Source organism: Prionailurus viverrinus, chromosome C1, assembly GCF_022837055.1.
Source record: "Prionailurus viverrinus isolate Anna chromosome C1, UM_Priviv_1.0, whole genome shotgun sequence".
In the NCBI taxonomy this organism is placed as follows: Eukaryota; Metazoa; Chordata; class Mammalia; order Carnivora; family Felidae; genus Prionailurus; species Prionailurus viverrinus.
In genome coordinates this window covers 113,183,734-113,200,106 of record NC_062568.1, presented here as the reverse complement: position 1 = coordinate 113,200,106, position 16,373 = coordinate 113,183,734, and the positions used below count along the sequence as shown (strand labels likewise).

General features: G+C 39.7%; 1 protein-coding gene across 2 annotated transcripts in view; it reads right to left on the bottom strand.

Annotated features, from left to right (window-relative positions):
* The window catches only part of SPAG17 (sperm associated antigen 17), a 235,344-nt gene that overhangs the window by 41,096 nt on the left and 177,875 nt on the right, over nucleotides 1–16,373 (bottom strand). The window contains exons 32-43 of one of the 2 annotated variants that reach the window (XM_047871565.1): nucleotides 15,977–16,165; nucleotides 14,180–14,325; nucleotides 13,946–14,076; nucleotides 11,849–11,976; nucleotides 9,868–10,050; nucleotides 8,799–8,912; nucleotides 8,235–8,280; nucleotides 6,252–6,351; nucleotides 5,987–6,034; nucleotides 3,188–3,287; nucleotides 2,385–2,487; nucleotides 575–700 (exon numbers count right to left, since the gene is read on the bottom strand). In XM_047871565.1, the coding sequence (XP_047727521.1) occupies nucleotides 575–700; nucleotides 2,385–2,487; nucleotides 3,188–3,287; nucleotides 5,987–6,034; nucleotides 6,252–6,351; nucleotides 8,235–8,280; nucleotides 8,799–8,912; nucleotides 9,868–10,050; nucleotides 11,849–11,976; nucleotides 13,946–14,076; nucleotides 14,180–14,325; nucleotides 15,977–16,165 (1,414 nt within the window). Of the gene's footprint in view, nucleotides 1–555; nucleotides 701–2,384; nucleotides 2,488–3,187; nucleotides 3,288–5,986; nucleotides 6,035–6,251; nucleotides 6,352–8,234; nucleotides 8,281–8,798; nucleotides 8,913–9,867; nucleotides 10,051–11,848; nucleotides 11,977–13,945; nucleotides 14,077–14,179; nucleotides 14,326–15,976; nucleotides 16,166–16,373 lie in introns of both variants that reach the window. The other variant, XM_047871566.1, reaches the window with a different exon arrangement.

Sequence of the window (16,373 nt, the reverse complement as noted above, 5' to 3'; positions counted from 1 at the left end):
AATTACAATTATTTTGTATTATTCCATACTTTAATTTCTGCTACAAATGAGATGGTGTGCTGTATAAATAGAGACTACACTTTATGTTTCTCTTCTAGCACCTGCAGACCAAGAAAGTACCTGAAAAGGTGGGTAAATATGAGTCCAACCACCAAATTACTGGCTGCTCAAAAAAAGCTACCAGGTTCCTGACATTTAGTAAGTATTGCAAGCTCTCAGATCCACGAGGGATAAAATCAAATAATACAATGTAATAAATTAATTAAAATAAATAATTATATACAATAAAGAAATAAAATACAATAACCGTCTAATACATATTTGCCATTTTTTCCTTTCAATCTAGGACTTGCAATCATTCTCAAACATTTTTTGCGATACTTTGATGTGCGAAGAAGTCTTACAAAGTGCTTTAGTTCTGGGCTCTGTGACCCACTGGAATTTTTTCTGTAACCGCCAACCAGACCCTCAGCTCCCAGTGCCATCTTCCCTCCTCCAAAAAGAGGTAACATTCAGTTTCGAGAAAGAATGAGATAAAGCAAATGACTGCCATACCTGCAAATGACTGCCATACCTGGTTTTGCCAAATTTTCAGTTTGGTTCTGGTCAGCAGACTCCTTGGCATCTACAAAACTCTTGAGTTTTGGAACACTCGGTGTTTGTGGGGACTCCTGTCCTGAAACTGTTTCTGGCTGGGAATCTAGAAAACCCCAAACAAATATTATAAAGTGATACTCTGAACTACTGATGTTTGTGTTCTTCTTTACAGCAAACAAGGTGCTCCCCACACCCCTGCCTTTAGAAAGACTGAATGGAAGAAAGCTTTTAAGAGGCAAGGATTCGTCATGATATGATGCCACGTTTGCCATTAACAGGATGGTATCTGCAAGGAACGCACTCCCCAGGAGCTAGATGGTTCCACAAGGCAACACAGTAATTATCTTGGTTGGGTTATGCAGCAGAAGCCAAGTAATTTAGCCTACTTTTACCTACTTGGCAAGAGTAACTGAGCTGTGATTTTTGTTTTTAAAGTTTCCAATCTTGAATCCATTCATTATTATGATAATGTAGCTCTTTATTAAGACGCGTCTCTCTAAGAAATCAGTGCAACATGAAATACATTTAAAATACATCTATCAAGGACTGGGGATGCAAATAGTACATTTCAACTTGCATGTGGGCCACCCTGGCTGAATGGTGGTCGCTCCCTGGAGGATTGTTGAGAAACCTGTGGCCTCGCCCCCTTTCAAGGGGACAATAGGCTTCATTGATTACAGTTGTCTGCCTGGGAACAGGTGGGCACCAGCACCATCAGCCTTCGTCTCTGATTTCTCCCCATTTTGTTTCCAAGTCATTATTCCAGCCTTAATCTTTGCTTTGAAGACTCTGTGGTAATCAGATGTTTTCTTTGGCTGTGCGCATTCCAGGCAGCCGAACCTCTGGTATGGCATTGTGCAGTAGAAAATTCCTCTGTGGGGGAATTTTCACTACCCAGTTTATGAAAAAGAAGCACTAAGTTGCATTTCATCCCTAAATTCTCCAACATGCATCTCTGGGAAAGGAGACCTTGTTCTACACATCCATCATCACACCCAAGAAAACTCAGAAAAATTCCACAATGCCCCCAACTAACAGTCCCCTACTCCAGACTTGTACAGTTGCTCCAAAAGATCTTTGATAGCTGTTTATTTTTCTCAACTCGGCTTCCAAAGTTTATGTATTGCAGGTAGTTTAGATGCCTCTCTAGTGTCTTTCAGCATACAACAATCATCCCATCTTTTTTCTTTTAATGACACTGACTTTTTTTTTGAAGGGTCCAGGACAGTCGTCTCCTAGGATGTCTACATTCTGGACTTGTCTGATTGTCTTCTCTTGGTTAAATTTAGGTTACTGATCTTGGCAAGAATTCTATATAGGTCCAAGGCACTTCATATTGTATTATATGAGAGAGCACTTAATGCTAGGCTGTCATAATTGCTAGAAGTTTGATCACTTGGTTGGGCTGGAAAATGGCATATCTCTTCACTATAAAGACACATTTTCCTCCTTATTATCGGGTATTATGTGAGCTGATACCTCAAGCCTGTGTGTCTGCCCTGTTCTCCTCCAACCTTTCATTACTCCCTTGACTTATAAATCAGTCAGGTCTTCTAAATATTCTTAGGTAAATTTTAAGCACACCGGAGGGAAACTAAATTCGATTTGCATCTTGGCTTCTTCATATAACTCAGCCAAATTTGTAATACACAAGTCACAATAGGTTATGCCATCAGCCGTTACTGAGACAAGAGGCGGTAGGAACTAGTTATGTCCTAAGAGGCCATTGTTAGGCATTCCTCATTTAAGTTCAGTGACAGGAACAGGAAGCTACAGAAACACATTACCTGGAGGAAGATCGGATGTTTTCTGAACAGCTGTTTGGTCTGCAGCTTCTGCTGTCTTTGGAAAAGGAGGCAAGTTTTTGGAAAGCGTATCCAGATAATGAAACTGAAAGAGAAATCCAAAAGACTTACTTTAGACTTATGCATGCCTGGAAGGCACCCTCCACAAGCATGTTAAGTTGAAGAGCAATGATGAAACCATTTTTCTTTTTTAAGGCTCTGAAACTGAAAGTTTTTCAAGAGACCGTTCAACTCAATTCTAGATTTTGTCATTCTGTCCTAACTTCCTGTAACTTCTTCTCAAGCAGCTTCCGGTTAATAATAGCACCTGGAACATCCATAGAAATACATCAAGCTCTAAACACATTAGGATATTCACTTTGCTGAAAAGTTCCAAGGTTTCATGGGAGTGCTCTGTCTCCTCAGGCTTCCAAGAACTCACAGTAATTTAGTGCTGTTTCAGCAGCTGATGGATGCAGAAATCTTAATGGGATAAAAACTTCAAAATGGAATTTATGGGATAAAAGTGGGGAGAATTCAACTCCCAAAAGGACTTGAAATAGATGAAAGAGGGTGATTAATAGTGATAATGCAAGGTATGAAGTTGGAGTGGTAGTAATAAATTGGCAAGACCTGAAATTAGTTTTCCCTCTCAAATGCTCTTGAGGACGTGGATTTGAAAGGTAAAGTTAGCTGGGCTGATGAAGGAAAGAAACATCAGGAAAGGTAGGTTACATAATAACACATGCATTGCATCAATCTCTATAAAGATTCTTACTTAATTGTTGTTAATTACGTTCAATTACCTTAGACTGACATAACTTGCTCATTTCCAAGTTGAAGTAGGGTGATATTACTTTGTTCCTAATTTCCATTAGGTAATTTTGTGTGGTTTCAATATCCTTCCTGGTTGATATTTCCATAACGATGCAAAAGAAGACAGAATGTTTTACAATGTTATTCGCTTGTGTTTTACCTTTAAATCCTGCAGAAAATGGGATCGCTAACAATAAAACGGATAAGAACTCATCAGACAACTTTTTTTGGTCAGCTTGCTTTGGTTCATTTTCTGCTCTTTCTAGAATCAGTCACATTCCCTACTTCAAAAATCAGCTTTCATTTAAGGTAAGAAATAATGATACCAGGTGGGAGCTTGGTTTTACAGTTGATCTCAAAAGACTAAAATACACACAGTTGACCTTTTTTGCGTGTCTTTCAATTCTCTGAGGTTTAAAGGCCAGCTTGATTCTACCAATTTCCATGATTTCAGTAGCAAGGGTAACAGAAACTAAAACCAAACCTCAGGAGTGGTTTGTGAATCGTGTGATCAGTGATTACAAAGTAAAATAAAAAACAATCATGATAATTCTGCTAATTGTCTTTCCAGTATCAGAACCCTCTGTTGGGGAGGCGATAGACCTCTAAAGACTAGAAGGCTGAAGACTTCACTTCCCAGCCTTTCCTATATATATAGGGAAGGCCAGTAACTAGTAAGCTGACATCACTGGGTAAGACTCCAGAGAGCCTTTAAAGAGATCTAACTCAGCTGGGAGGCTTTCCCTTTGTCCTTGCCTCACCTCTTTTCCAGTAGGAAATATGGATGAAATATGAATGGAATGAAATATGGATGAATGAATGAAATATGCAATGAATGGATGAAATATGGATGGAATGGCTGCAGCTGTGGCAGTGATTTTGCAACCATGAGGCAAACTTGAGGATGGAAGTCATGCACCACTTCTGACTTCTTTGACATCAGGAAAGAGAAACTTCTTTCTTGTAAAAGCACTGATTTGGGGGGTTGTCTGTTAAATGTAGCTGGACCTCATCTTATCTGAAATAGTTCTCATTTTTAAGTGCTTCTCACATGCCAGAAATTTTACAAAGTGCTTTACACGTTTAATCTTGTAATAACTCCATGAGTTACTCTTATTATGCCCCTTTTATTGGTCAAAAAACCCCAAGGTATAGAAAGGCTAAGTAACCTACCTTGAATCACATAACCAGTAAGAGGTGAAGTCTGAATTAAAACCCAGGTTGCCTGCCTCTGAGCCCATGACCTTGATTAGTGCAAACGCTAGTCAACTGTTAGCTGCCCAATGTCTGGGCTGAGATACCTCCGATATTAGGCGGCCCAACACCCTCCTGTTACAGATGAGCAAACTGAATTCCTGAGGTACGTTTTACTGATGGAAATCAGTAAATTGGGAAATGCTGATTTATACAAGGTTGAACACGTTTTGTTACCGTAGGACCTAGGGTACACCATAGCTCTCTAAAAAATAAGCACGACCAGCTGACATCATGCATCTGTACGTAACCAAGTTGGAACTGACTCTCGGTCTGCTGACTCTAACACTAGTGTCCTTTCTCTCACACTAGCTGGCCTGTCAGGAAATACTGCCCGAATCAAAATAGCATCTTACTGAAACAACTTTAATTTCCCATTACATTATCTTATCTCTACTGCCTCACCTGATTCATCATCAATCTATGGCAGTGGGGCTACTGCCTGTCGCTCTTGGAACCATTCTCACAAAAGAGTAAGTCCTCCAATTGATAACCTCCAATTCCTCTCTGCATTCACCTTTCTGATTCTTCCACGGAACCTGACCTTTTTGTGGTTCACCTTCCGTGCCCCTGAGACTTTCTCATTCCTTAACCCTCCTCCCCAAATCCATTTTCCACGCTGCCAAAACTTCTTTTTCAATGACACAAATCTAATTATGCGTTTCACTTTCTTCTTCAAAAACTTTCATTGGCTTGCCAGCATCTACCTGTGGGTTAAAATCTGAAAGTGTTCATGTTTCAAGAACTTTAAAAATGTGAATGGGTAACACAGACACATAATGAAAAAAAGGATTAAAGAGTATGCAATAAAAAGGAAGTCTCCATCCCACACTGTCCCCTAACCTCTCGGTCGGCTTCCCCACAGGCAATCATTGTCACTGGTCTAGAAATCAGGGATATTCCATGAGACAACGTATACCTTCTAGTTTGACCTTGAATACAGGGGTGGCCCATGAGATGCAACGTCCTATCTCACCACTTCTCCCGTACATTCTACAGGGTAACCCAGGCATTTTTTTGAAGAAGAATCTTCATCCTTCCTCCAGTCATTGTGGAGAGGAGTGCACATGCAAATGTGTGCAATTCTGCCATATGTACTACTAGATTCTCAGTAAATACATCTGGCTCCCTTTCCTCACGGGGTGGTATCTTTGGCTAGGAATGAAAAGCACATAATGCCTGGAACACATTCTTCACTGAGTTAGAAGAATCCTTGAATGTTTATGACTAGTCTCTTAAGTTCTAGACTATTTATTAGTGTATTCGAATTGCCACAGCACAGAGAATACCTGAGAACTTTCTTGCTTACGAAAAGGAGAGGATCTGCATGAGGGTCAAATGGGCTTCCCCTGGAGATAGTGACAGCCTCACTCATAAGCGGAGTAGCCACTTGGCAAAAATGTAGAAGAAATTCAGACAACGGCAGGGAGCCTAGGTGGTAGGACTTTTCAACCTAGCCCACTCTAAAATCCCTGACTCTACAAAACTGGCCATTTTCACATGCTGATGGGTACCGTGCTTCAAGATAGAATTACCTCTTATGTTCCAACTTTTCTTTCCAGTGCTTTCCTTTTGTTGTTTGCCTGCGTGAAAGGAAAGTATGATGAAAAAGGGCAAGGCTCTCAGCTTACAAACAATAAAAGAAAAACCTCTACTGTGTGATAAATTGTTGGCAATGTCGGAGATGAAAGGCTGAGGATGCATTGATATAGTCACCCCGAGTTATGATGCCACGGCTCTCCATTTCCTCAATCACTGTATGCTTAATACTAATTGGAACACATTAAGGGATCCGCTTACCTCCATTTCCTTTCAAAGAAATCTGTATCAGTTGTCTCTGGCAGACATTCCGGAGCGGTAGGCAATGATTGCTTGAATAAATCGGTTAGGTGGGCTGCAACTTTAAAAATAGATGCATTTAAATTTGTCCTCACATCTTTATGGCACAACATACAATCAGTGCCTGGTGACTCACTCGAGAGGTTTTCTAAGAGCTTATATTTAATCTATCAAGTGTTTACTAGAATTTCCCTGACCAAACTGTAGTATAACAGTAAACCAGACCACTTTTATCAAATATTCTATTAGAGAACACACATCTTACTGTCCAAATGTAGAATGTAGTGACATCTCATTCATCCCACATCATTTGGGGAATCAGTGTTTTACCTAACTGAATTTCTTCAGATCTGAAACACCAAAACTTTTAAAAAAATTAACCATCTTACTGAAACTGTTTTTCTAAAAAAAAAAAAAAATCTAAGGGTCTGAATCTAAGTATATTAACATAATACAATGGTTGTTTGATAATCCGGGCAGTTATTCTGAGTTTATTCCTCAGATCATGATCTCAGTGGGATGTTAACAAAGATTAAAAAAAAAAAAAGTTTCCGTGTTCTATCTGAGCTTGGGAAATACTGATTTATACAAGGTTAAATATGTTTTGTTACTGTAGGACTCAGTATACACTGTGGCTCTCTAAAAAATAAGGAAATATGCAGCATTATCCAAACTTACTTTATCATAAAATTCATTTTTGGTGCAGCCATTTCATAGACTAGTGTTTTGGGAAATAGTTTGGGGAGCATTGACTTAAAATCACCACCACTAATATTGTGGCTGTAACTATGCAAGACCCTGTTTGTTTGTTGGTTTGTTTATATGTTTGAAAATATGTTTAGTCTGTTCTTCATTATTAGGCAACCTGCACATTTACCTCGATGGTGATTGTACCCCTCAGACCAGAGACCACAAATTCAAATGCTGCCACTTACAGTTACCGGATAAAGTATAGGGCATCCAGTTAACTTTGAACTCCAGATGGACAACAAATAGTTTTTTGGTATAAGTATGTCCCAAATAGAACATTCAATAGAACTTATACTGAAAGATTACTTATTGTGTACCTGAAATTCAAATGTAACTGAGCCTTCTGCATTTTTATTTGCTAAATCTGACAACCATAACTTAATGGGCTGCCCAGATAAAAGAGAGACAACAGAGTGGCAGCGATGGGCTGTAACAGATTCTTCTGTTTGTGGTCATTCTAAAGGGGCAGCTTTAATCATCTTCAGCCAAATGTCACCATGCGGTAATGTCACATTTCAAGAGATGGAAAATCAGCTAAAAATAACTGTGTAAGCCAACCCTGTGGGGGACACATAAAACACATCTGTGGGCTAAATGAAGCCTATGGCTGCCAGTTTCTGACCTTTGTAATACAACCAAAATAGAAAAGGAAAAGAAAAGCCCAAACCACCAAATGCTTCCCTGCTTGTCTGCTGTGAACTATGAAATCATATAACTAAGTTCGCTGGGGCTATATATTCTCCAAATAAATATGCTTTGAATGAGGATATTTTCCAAGGGTAGACTGCTTGAGCTATATATTCAGTGTAAAATAGTGCAAGGTTTTGGTGGTAACTGTGTAGTTGCTCAAAAGTTCTGTGTGTGTGTGTGTGTGTGTGTGTGTGTGTGTTGGGGGAGAGCGTTGACTGGTTGGTTGTTTCCCTCTTCTGTCTTAGGTATGTTGGAAATACATGCTGAGGTTAACATAAAAGTCAAATGTCAACTGTTTTCGTTCAACAAATGAAAGTTGAAGATAAATTAGATGCAGCCATGTTTCACAATGTAGGCTGAAAAAATACATAAATAAGTAATTATAATACAACATGGCCAATATGACAACAGAAATATATATATACATGGTACTTTGCTCTCAAAGGAATGACTGAGAAGGATATTTAAGATTTTTAAATATTTTACAGAAAAATATGTAGTTACCTTCAGTTACATGACTTTTTGTAGTTTCTTCCATTTTAGGGAACGACTGAAATGAAGATAGAATTCCTTAATGATGATGATTATATTACATACAAATTCACTCGGTTTTACAGCATTCTTCATGGAAAATTACTATCAAATGAATTCGTTTTTTAATGCCAGTACAAAATGTATTTGATTTTTTGTAGTCATTCCTTCCACACGACAGAATTTTTAAAAATGCAAGTCATTTCAAGTTGTAGAAATTCCTTTTTCTTCCTCCTTCCTCCTTCATTCACTAATTCATTCCACATTCCAATAAACATCATTTTCTCTGAAGACAGTATAAACTTTTATTTAAGAGCCTTCAGAATTATATACAGTTTAAGGAAGGGCCTAACAAGCTTTTGGAAAATTCAATCCATGAGGAATCAGATTTTCCCCAGAAATAAGAAATTATAGGGAGGGAAGGCGAATGTTCCATGGAAGTGGCAGAAACAGCTATGAGGTGTAATATTTTGTCTTGAAGCACCTGATATTGAAACAACAGTGAAAACATTGGTACTGAAAACATTTCCTTCTCACCATGACAAGCTTGAGGAGATCTGCAGCATTGCCTCTTTCCTCCTCGGTTCTGGAATCCTTAACCGTCATTTCCTGTAGCTCATCTTCTTTCTTTAGAATATGGTTTATATAATCCTAAGTCAGCGGAATAAAATAAATCAATAAAAAACAGAAATGAGGCAGAAACACCAAAACAGTGAACATCAACTTGAAATACTACTGAAAAGGTAAGAGTATGTAAGCTCCCAGTGCTCAACAAACCAGTTACTGGTCGAGCAATCTGGAAAACCTTTTCCTTGATTACATTAATGAGCAAAGACCTGAAACGTCCGAAAACAAAGCTTGAGGGCCACAAGATCTTAGAACTATATGGAGATGCCACAGAGACATCTAGCTCTGTGCTCCGGTGTCCTCATCAATAAAATGTACGGACTTGGGTTAGATGGTTTCTAGAGCCCTTCCAAGGATAGTCTTTATGATTCTGTCTATGAATGTAAGTTTAGGCTTAGTCTATGCCTTGGCTTCCAAGAGAAATACACTTTACTTTTTCCATAAACATCTATTTTCATAAATAAATCGTCCCCCGCTGTATGCCAGGTGCTGGGTATATAACCATAAACAAAACAAATATAATCCCGTTCAGAGACAGTTGACAAACTAGACAGTAAGATGCTATAGTTACAGTGTGCACAATTAACCATATATTTACAAATTCTTAGACCATTTCCAAAAACCAACAATCCTTTTCTTCCATGGACAAGTAGCAGATTAATAAGCAGCTGTACTTTTTTTCCAGAGGTCACAAAGCCAGTTCCCCATACAGTAAGAGAGAAGGAAGACACCATATAGTAATCGTATATAAAAGTTACCTATCTTTTCAGTGCCTTAGGGTCTCAATACTTCCTATATCTTCTGGGAACCATTGAGTATTTTCTACTTCTCAACCTCCTACCCTCTGGAAAATTGACATTCCTTTGTCGCATTAGATAAATATTGGTACAGTGACAGAATTTCAGATTCCTCAGGAAACCAAGAGGAATGATTGCCCTGTTGCTGATTCCTCTGGGTCGGGTGACCCGGATTCCATTACCTTAAGGGAAATCTGCAGCTTTTGCTTCACCTCCTCTTTTATGACCTCGTGCTGGGTGAACTGGCGCATCTGTAGAACACTGGGGCTCTTGAGTATAGGGGCCGGTGCACTTGCTAGCTGTTTGGACCCAATGACAAGGCCCTTCCAGATCTGAGTGCCAAATGGAGGTCCAGGAGTCTTCTTCTGTTAACAAAACGAAGCAAAACAACCACCAAAAAAATCAGAATGTTTTCGCTTTTTTTTTTTTTTAACTGAGTCCTTATTATGTAGACACGACGCTAGGAACCGCTCGTTAGGGAATATGGTGGTCAAAAACATACGGTCCCTGCTCCCAAAATGTTTCTCAAATAGAAGGGAAATTGGTAAGAGAACTGGGCATGCTTTCCTCTTTATATGCGTTACCAGGAACTTGGATATATTAAAATCCTGTAGCATTATCCAGTGCTGTCCCACTGGATAGCATTTGGGGAGTAGTAAGCAATGTCGCATCATGGAAATGTAGCCTAGCTTATGAAAAATGCATAAATGCACAGTTGCTTATTACCCACAAGCAGCCCAAGACATCTGGAATAATCAGGCTTTCACTTTCTGGTTTCATGTTCAGTTTGACCTTAGAGAGATTCTTTGAGAGAGAAAACTCATCCCATAGATCTGAGTGGTCTCTGAGCTCACTCTAGATTAAGCATGCTTCCAGAGTCTTCCCAGGGTCTCTTGGGGTACATATGTTCTGCCTCGGATTAGACTCACAGCTTTATGTTACCCTTGTAATTGATTTTCAGGAGTAGTGTGCTTTGATGCCCTACGTCCTGTAGCGTGCCTGATGTCCTCCATTGTAAACTGCTATTCAGTCTGACGCCTGGTCAGTGATAACCCTGAGGGGCTTGCCTGGGCTGGGCCACTGTGACTGGGCATAGAAGGCCAGAGCCATAGGAGTTGCAGAGAAAGAGAATAAACTTCTTTCATTAATCTCAGATGTGGCATGTTATTTGTCATGAAGCACTACTTTCAACCTGGATATAGCCTTAGTGAGTCATTTGGTGTGGCCTTTCTATTTTTCAGATATGGAAGTAGAGATCCAGTGTGGCTTGTCCCCTATCCCACATTAATAAGTGGTAGACTCAGGACTAGAATTCAGATACTTTTCACTCATCGTGTTGGTTATAGCCGCCAAATTAAAAAATAGGACTCAGAGGTCTTTGTTACCTTAAGTGTTCATTGTCTGTGCCCTTGCTATTACAAGGTTGTGCAGGGGAACAAAAATCATCATAAACCAAAAAACATTGTCCTCCCCACCTAACACTTGAATGTCTCTCTGATCATATTATCAATGTCCTCATTGATCTAATAATTTATCATCTAACAATATACTGGGCCTATTACACAAATGGCTTGCAAAATGAAGTGTCAAGTCTTGCAAGGTATAGGACTTCATGATTCTTGCTCAAGATCTCTAAGACCTTTTCTTCCATTCTTTAAAAAGACTTTCGATGGAGCTTCTCTAATCTGACATAATCACAACGTCTACTTTTTATCATTGTATTTGCGTATCCTTTGTATAATCCTTCACATCATTCTTACGTGCTTCAGTTCGTGCATTAGTAAATTAGGCAAAAAAGGAGACCTGAAGTTGGGTGTTAAAACTAACAAATAAGAAACGAGAGAAGGAAAGTTTTCTGTATTGCATAGTATCAGTAATTCCATGATAGGAGAGGTATAACACGTGTTACTTAGAGTGGATATTTCCATACTATAGGAAGACGTTTGAGCCTGCAACACAGGCTAAAAGAAATAAAGCTAGTCAGGTATATTTCTCCAAAATCTACAAATGTTAAAAGTCTTCAAATATAAAACTCCCGAGCCCATTAACAGTTTATGTAAGAATGAAAATATACGAATGTATGGGAGAAGACTGGAGACTCCAATCCATTGATGAAATAGATGTGCAATAGTGTAGTGACTTTGCAGCAGAAAAAATTTATACCTCCACTGAGGGAAACATCTCCCATGACCTTGACTGGAGATTCGGAGGAACAATTGTATCTAATTCTTTCTTCATTAGCCATGGTGATGCTTCACAGAAAGGGCGAAGGACAGTGATGCTCAGGGCACCTGGTTCAAAGAGAGTTATCAGTGGATCATTTCTCTATCAAATACATTCTTTTTTTTTTTTTTTAATTTTTTTTTCAATGTTTATTTATTTTTGGGACAGAGAGAGACAGAGCATGAACAGGGGAGGGGCAGAGAGAGAGGGAGACACAGAATCAGAAACAGGCTCCAGGCTCTGAGCCATCAGCCCAGAGCCTGACGCGGGGCTCGAACTCACGGACCGCGAGATCGTGACCTGGCTGAAGTCGGACGCTTAACCGACTGCGCCACCCAGGCGCCCCTCTATCAAATACATTCTGAGAATTCAATAGGTTTTCACTAAATTCAGCGAGCTTTTTGATAAGTGAGACATAGTGATTATGCTTAAGAAGCTTACAATCTAACAAGTAAAGTAAGGCTTTTGGCCACTGTAACACCTAGAGACTGGGTTTAGATCACCTGGAATTATTCATTGACACCTTACAATTCTTCAAAAACCACATCCAAGTCCTGTCGGTTCACTTGAGCTTACCTGCTGACCTACCTTGGATCATCTGCCTCTGAGAGATGCTGTTCTGGGCTAGAGCAACAACTAGCTTTTCTACCCAGCTCTACTCTGCGAGTGAACCTCCCGCCAGCGGTCAGAGTGACTGATTATGTTAGTCCATGGTTTAAACTCTTCTTTGACTTCCCACTGTTCACAGGACAAACCCGAGTCCTCGGTGTTTTCTCACCCTGCCCTAACTTGCACTACCCCCTCCTTCTGTGCCCTGGCCACTTCAGCATTTTCCTCCCGGTTCTCCAAGGCTTTTTGCTTTCTGCTTTGTACTGTCTCTTCCAAGAAGGCTCTCCCTCCTATTTTAATTAGCTGCTACTTATCCACCAGCTCTTGGTGCCAGTGTCTTCAGTGAAGCCTTGTAGACTACAGCAGGTTCCTCTGTTAATGCTCTCATAGAACCATATTCCTTTCCTTCACAGACCTTACCCCAATTTATAATCACACAATCACGGTTATTGTGTGACTATATAATTAATGCCTATCCTCTCATTAAACTCTAAGCACTATGAAAGCAGGGTCCATGCTGTCTTAGCTCACACTGTATTCCTAACACCCAGCCAGTGTGTTTGGCACACGCTGGGTTATCTAGATGCTAAATAACTAACAGAGCAATTTGTGATGAAGCCTTGCACAACCAATCAGAGCACCCCACTCCCCATATTCACAAAGAACAAAGTTTATTTTATCACGCACAAGTGCATTGATACACTAAAAGATGTAAGTGCGCAGATGCAGGCATATTCATAAATGAGTGCAAAGTATATACCACCAGAGAAAAGACGAAACATAAACCTAAGCACAACCCATTGGTTTCATTCACAGATAATATGCACGTTTATATCTATGTTTAAATGCACATATAACATACACCGATGATGCTTTCTTAATGCAATACGTATCTCGAACCGTGAGCCACACACTGATTTCTTTGAAATTGATGAGAACAGTATAAATACACAATAAATATAATTATATATATAACTTATCTTATATTTCAGGCTGACTTTCTAACTCACACATCAAACGTATTTTCTTTTCTTAATATATTAAGTTCATCAAGGCAACACCTTCAAAAAAAAAAGAACTTACAAGTGATATCTCACTTTTCTTTGTTTTTTTTTTTTCCCCTAGCCAGATGAAAGGAACACATAAATAGGATCACAGATACATGCCTACCGTACCTAAACTCCGATTCAATTCAGATCTGCTTACAGGTAGGAGAGGGGCTTATATACAGTTTACATACGTTGATGCCCAGATGAAGCTTGGAGTGAGCATAAGTAGCTGTATATCAGGTTGACATGGCGATGTGGCAAGTAGAGTTGAAAAGGGAGAAAAAGGGAGAAAGTAGAGATGACGTGGGGGTAGACTGGATAAGGGGGCTGGATGCTGGTAAGGAGACACAATGACTTCCAGACATTCTGGATTCCCTACCTGGCTGTTCTTGTATTGGCTCCTGGAGAACTACAGTAGTTGATTCCCCGTATGCCAAGGATAGGTATTCTTCTATGTCCCTGTCTCGAAGAAGTTCCGCTCCTGATCCATCAGCATAAATGACAAAAAACCTATTTGAAGCAATAAAATTGAATCGCGTGAAGTATTCAGTTAAAAGGCTCCTGAAACTTAACATTTAAAATAAAGGTCATGGTATTATTTTTATCATATTACCTGGGTACATGTTCACCATAGATTTGCAGATGATTCTTATAAACGTGAGTAGATGATAAACTATCATAGCCTTCAGTTTTTTCATTTGGATCATCTTCCAAATTGTTTTCACATAGCATAGTTGATACACTACCATCAGCCATTACCTACCGGACAAAGTATATAATCAACTAAAGAAAAGAAATGTCGTAAAGCTTACATTTCTCATTTGAGAAAGCATGCGATCTGTTGGCATATCCAGAAAACCAGAGATATTTATTTCCAAGGTAATACTCACTAAGTCCAGTTGGCATTAATAAAAGCAAAAACATCTCTACTTACAGACCACACCTAGACTATGAAGACAAACTGGAATACACTCAGAATAAGGTGAGTAGGATCGCAAGGGACTCAAAATCTTATCTGAGCACTGGTTCACAGAACCGGGGATTTAACCATTGAGGAGAGGCTACCCATCTGATAGTTGTCTTGAAATATTAAGAAAGTGGCAGTGTGAGAGAAGTTCATATTCTGTGGTTGCAAGTGTGGAATTGGGATTCATGAATAGACTACAAAGGGAAACAGATTTAGCGTGAGAAGAAATGTTCTAGCCATTGCTACTATTTAGATCTGGTGTGGGTCTCTCCAGGAAGAGATGTAGTTCAGGCTAAAAGATCACTGAAGGGGATGTTCAAGAAGAGTATCAGTGCCTAGAAGAATGTTTGGCCTGAATGTCCCATGTGTTTAAAGCCTAGAGGGCTCAGGCCTATAAGTTTCAATTTCAATTCACTACAAATTAAAATCTGTTAGCAGCCTGAACTCATGCTGGAAAGACTCTCATTTAGCACAGAAAAAAACAAGCTGGATCAGGGCTAGTCTGCGTACCGAACCAAAGCTGGGGACTCTGTGCTATGGCTCCCAATCTGGAAAATCACTGCACCACCTACTAGCTGATACACCATCTTGGGTGAGGAGTGAAAACAAGGGGAAACGCTTGGAGCAGGGGCTGGCCAACCATTTCTGCCAAGGGCCAGAAAGTAAATAGTTTAGGAACTGTAGGCCATACAATGTCTGTTGCAACTACTCAATTCTGCCATTATATGCAAAGGCAGCCATAGACAATGTGTGAACAAATAAGTGTGGCTGTGTTCCAATAAAACTGTATAATGACACTGAGATTTGAATTTCCTGTGATTTTTATGTGTCATGAAATATTCATCTCCTTTTGACTTTTTGCCAACCATTTAAAAATATGAAAGTCATTTTTCTCTCAAGGGCCTATATAGACAAGTGGCCATGGGTTGCCAGTTTCTGGCCTCGCTATAAGAGGATAGCTGTGGTGTGGAAGGACAGAAAAACAGAAGAGAGAGCTCTACCATCTAACAGCTAAGCACCTGTCCACCTCCCCATCTTCACACCTACTAGAATCTTCCCTAATTGATATTGCGCACCACAGATTCCCTGCCTAGTCAAACAAACTGGTTCTCTCGCTTTAGCCTGGATACAGACCATTCTTACATCATTTCTTTCTCGTTGGCATTATTTTAAATGTTTAGTAGTATTCCCCCCCTTCCGTTCGAATTCTTTATTTGGCTTTAACGTTTATACCATCCCAACTGTTAGGCTTTTCTATACCCTTGGAAGTACACTTTAGAAGCAGAGATATTGGCATCCATTACTGCTTATGTTAAGTATTGGCAGCAAGTGGATAACTAATCCCAAGGCAGCTAAGGCATAAAGCTGAATGGAAGCTCTCTGGTCGAAATATCTCAAAAACAAAGCCCCAGCCTCTCACTCCACACGAATGGTGCACTTTACCTGAAAGGTATTTCCCTCAGGATCCAGGACCTCACAGATAATCTCTGATGTGTGCTTCATGATGTACCTGCTAGCTCTTAGTTGCTCACGTTTTTGGAAAGGATGGTATATATCATTGCTTGGTTCATGGCAATATATAGCTGAACAATCCCGATCAATGTGAAGGCAGCCTGTGTTGGGAGGTAACACCTAGAAGGGTAACAGAAAGAGAGGAATTATTTAGAAGGGTCTTGTTAAATTTGAGGGATTTGGAAAATCATTTCAGGAGAAATAATTATCTATAGATCTTAGCCATAAACTCTCGTTTCCAGGAAAAACACATTACCCAAGAGAGGACTTCAGCTTTGGAAAGGCCTCCCTGATAAAGAGGCAAACTGAATAATTAAGATATAATTTC